Genomic DNA, 3,925 nt, shown 5'->3' with positions numbered 1-3,925 from the left:
CGAAAAACCAAAAAAAAAAAAAAAAAAAAAATTTAATAGTTCATCTTTGGAACAGGAGATATAAGTTTTACAGTGTTTGTATGTTCGTCTATTTATTTTCTGTGTGCAGGTGGAGCCGCAGTTAAAGGCAGTTGTGAGTTGCCAAACACGGGTGCTGGAAACCCAATTCGGGTCCTCTACAAGAGCTCTGAGCATTCTTTTTTTGTTTTTTGAGATAGGGTTTCTCTTTGTAGCTGTGGAGCCTGTCCTGCAGTCCTGGAACTTGCTCTGTAGACCAGGCTGGCTTTGAGTCAATCTCACAGAGATCCACCTGCATCTGCCTCCCAAGTGCTGGGATTAAAGGTTTGTGCCACCACCACCCAGAGCTCTGAGCATTCTTAACCACTAAACCATCTCTCCAGACAGAATTTGGCTGTGTATCCCAGGCACACATCTTGCCATCCTGCCTCTTGGTCCCCAGACTGCTTGGAACACAGACATGTGCCACACATCTGGCTAAAAAGAAAGCTTTGCCTGCATTAAAAAGAATACACTATCTATCTATATAGATAAATACAGTATTTATTTTAGGTGTGCGGAGGTCTGAGGAAAACTGGAAGGAGTTGGTTCTCTCCTTCTACCATGTGGGTCCCAGGGATCCAACTCAGGCTGTCAGGGTTGGCGGCAGGAGCCTTTGCCCACTGAGTCAATTTCTCTGGTCTTTTGCCTGGCATTTTAAATCATGTTATTTTAATGTATGAAACTCCTAAAGCCTTTCATTCTCTATCTGATACAGAATCAAAACTTTGCCCCAGAAGTCACCCTTTTGAAAGATGCAGCATCTCAACACGCACTTGCTATAATGGCCGGCACGAGTACAGCTTCCCACAGGCCTGGGGACTGAAGCTCGATGCCTGGCTCTTCCTCACCTCAAGGTGATCGGGGTCCGATGCACTCAGAACTGCTGCATAGAGCTCTGCACCATCCTGCAGAGCATGGACCTGCTGCCTTGTGAGTGCACGGGACAGCACACACCGCTGTGCTGTGTCTTCTAGGGGAAGGAGGAAGCAGCATTGATTAGCTAAACCCAAAACTTTGGAGTGAAAACTACAAAGTCAAGCAAAAACATCCAGAGGGGGGAGAACAGATAATCAAGAGCCACCAAGGGCAGATGATGGCTCAGGTGAAATGGTACCAGTTACCAAGTCTACCGATCTGGCCCAATCCCCAGAGCCCACTAGGCAGGAGAGAACTGACCATAAGTTGTCCCTTATTTCTGTACGTGTGCTGTGACATGGACATATAATCAATGAATAAATGAAATTTAAAAATTATTTTAAAAACAACCTATCTAACTAAAAGCTTCCTTATTTAAAAAAAAAAGAAGAAACTGAGGCAGTCTCAGGTAAAATGTCACACACAGGGGTTTATGTAATGAGATTAATTTGTAATTTAAAGAAATTGTTTCTCATGCTGATTTACTTATTCATGAAAACAGTATAACCTGGTGATTATTTTAAATAAATAAGATAGTGGAAGTCTAATCTTTGATTTAAAAATTTGTTTTTTAGTATGTGATGTATGTGCTTGTACGAAAGCATGACACTTGGGGTGGGGTGCCATGAAGGCCAGAGGAGGCATGGGATCCCCTGGAGCTGGAGCTATAGGGGTGTGGGTGGTGGAAACTGAACTCAGGTCCTCTGCAAGAGCAGGAAGCACTCTTAGCTACTGAGTCATCTCTCCAGTCCCCTGATCTCTCTATAGATACACACATTTTATACCTGCAGAAAATTCTGAGGAAATACCTGAAAATAACTTTTTAAAAAAATTTTATCTATCTATCTATCTATCTATCTATCTATCTATCTATCTATCTATCTATCTATCTATCATCTTATTTGTGTAGATGAGAAGTATATGAATAGAGTAATACTCTCTATTCAATCATTCCCCTCAGCCAACTTCAATGTCCCAAAGTTTAATTAACAGAACAGGGAAGCTGCCCTGAACTGAACTCAACACTTTGGAAGAAAACAAAATCTTTAGTAACACAAAAGTAGATTAGAAAAGGGCAGCGCACACCTTTAATCCCAGCACTCGAGAGGCAGAGACAGGCAGATCTCTTTGAGTTTGAGGCCAGCCTGGTCTACAGAGAATGTTCCATGACAGCCAGAGCTGTTACACTGAGAAAAAGAAACCCTGTCTTGAAAAACCAAAACCAAAACCAAAATAAAAAAAAAAAAAAAAAGAAAGAAAGAAAAAGATAAAGAAAATAAAAGGGAAGTTTAAGTCATTTACACACAAAGATGATGAGTTGGTCACTGAGGTCCATGTGTGGAAAAGGTCCTACCTAGTAATTTCAGGAGGTTTGTTCCTCGGAAACTCAGAACCTCAATGACACAGGCTGGTGCATAGCTGGACAGAACACTGGGAAGAAGTCTGACAGCAACCTGGAAGACACTAGTCTGGCTGACTCCTCCTGGCCACCCTTCTCCTAACACCAAGGATTCCTAGATACTCAAACTCAGTGTATGAATTCATGCCTGGGGTTCAAGCCTGCACCCTAGCTACTCTGGAGGCCGAGGCAGGAGGAAGAGTGAGTGCAAGGCCAGCTTGATCAACTTTGTAAGATAATGCCTCTAAATGAAAGGGAAGGAGGGAGGGAGGAAGAATAAAGGAGAAAAGAAGGCACTTTTTTTTTTTTGTTTTTTTTTTTTTTGAGACAGGGTTTCTCTGTGGTTTTTTTGGAGCCTGTCCTGGAACTAGCTCTTGTAGACCAGGCTGGTCTCGAACTCACAGAGATCCGCCTGCCTCTGCCTCCCAAGTGCTGGGATTAAAGGCGGGCGCCACCACCGCCCGGCAAGAAGGCACTTATTTAAGGATCCTGAAAAATAATGACACAATAGCTGTCATCTTTCGCCGTTCTCTGTTCTCAAAGAAGCAATGACAACCGGAGTCAGTTCAATTTTCATTTCTGTATATGTGTGGTATTTTGTAAGTAAAAAGAAAAATAGACGCAGAATTAAAAAAGAATCAATTACTCAATAAGAATTCACATAATTATAAAGTATTGTGAGAAATAACAATTTGTAATAAGAAGCCCATTTTACCTTCATGGTCTTTAAACTCTGCCTGGATTTTGGTGAACAAGGCCTCCAGTTTCTTCTGCTGGTCCCCTGCAAATCTCACTGCTTCCTTTGCCTCTTCTTTCTCATTACGAAATATGTACAATCCAGATGCTGTCTTCTCCACCCACTGACAATGTATTGAAAACAGGAAGGAACATTCAGATTCTCTCCAGAGAAAGAAATTACATGGTAAGTTTCAAAACATATCATACCTGTAAAGGGTACACTCTCTGAACAATGATGTCCACACAGCCAACACTTCCTCCATCACTGAACAGTGAGGACAAGAACAGGGGGAAAGGCCTGGGATCGCGAAAGAACCCCAGCTTGCTGTGCCAGCGAGCGGGCCGTGTGCTGTTGGCAGAAATCTGCATACATTAAAGAGGAAAAGTTAAAGACATACTGAATTCTACTCTACAACTTTCAATCTTTTGGGATGTTTTAAGAGTATTTACGCGTGTGTGTGTGTGTATTAAAAAGATGGTTCAACAGTTAAGAACATTTGCTGCTTTTGCAGAGGGCCTGGGTTCAGTTTCCAGCACCCATTTAATGGCTCACAACTCCGGTTCCAGGAAATCCAATTTCCTCTTCTGGCCTCTGAGGGAACTGCACGCACACGGTACACAGGCAGGTAAAACACTCATACTCAGAAAACAGAAAAACTTTTTTAAAAAAATTAACTTTTAAATATCTCATGAAGATGACTGATAAAGATTTTAAAAAGTGAGTAAGTAGAGCCGGGCGGTGGTGGCGCACGCCTTTAATCCCAGCACTCGGGAGGCAGAGGCAGGCGGATCTCTGTGAGTTCGAGACCAGCC

At 42.5% G+C, this 3,925-nt stretch overlaps 1 protein-coding gene and 1 non-coding gene across 2 annotated transcripts in view; both read right to left on the bottom strand.

The window, feature by feature from the left end:
- The window catches only part of Brca2 (BRCA2, DNA repair associated), a 45,746-nt gene that overhangs the window by 8,951 nt on the left and 32,870 nt on the right, over nt 1–3,925 (bottom strand). Inside the window, 3 exon segments of the mRNA XM_013355183.2 lie at nt 909–1,030; nt 3,090–3,234; nt 3,320–3,475. Coding sequence (XP_013210637.2) covers nt 909–1,030; nt 3,090–3,234; nt 3,320–3,475 — 423 coding nt within the window.
- LOC113455755 lies at nt 1,878–2,008 on the bottom strand. Its single transcript, XR_003376731.1, has one exon. It is a non-coding gene; the product is annotated as a small nucleolar RNA SNORA36 family (small nucleolar RNA).

The sequence above is a fragment of the Microtus ochrogaster genome, unplaced genomic scaffold, assembly GCF_000317375.1.
Source record: "Microtus ochrogaster isolate Prairie Vole_2 unplaced genomic scaffold, MicOch1.0 UNK102, whole genome shotgun sequence".
Taxonomy (NCBI): domain Eukaryota; kingdom Metazoa; phylum Chordata; class Mammalia; order Rodentia; family Cricetidae; genus Microtus; species Microtus ochrogaster.
The sequence above is the reverse complement of the archived record's forward strand: the minus strand, read 5'-3'. Positions and strand labels throughout refer to the sequence as shown.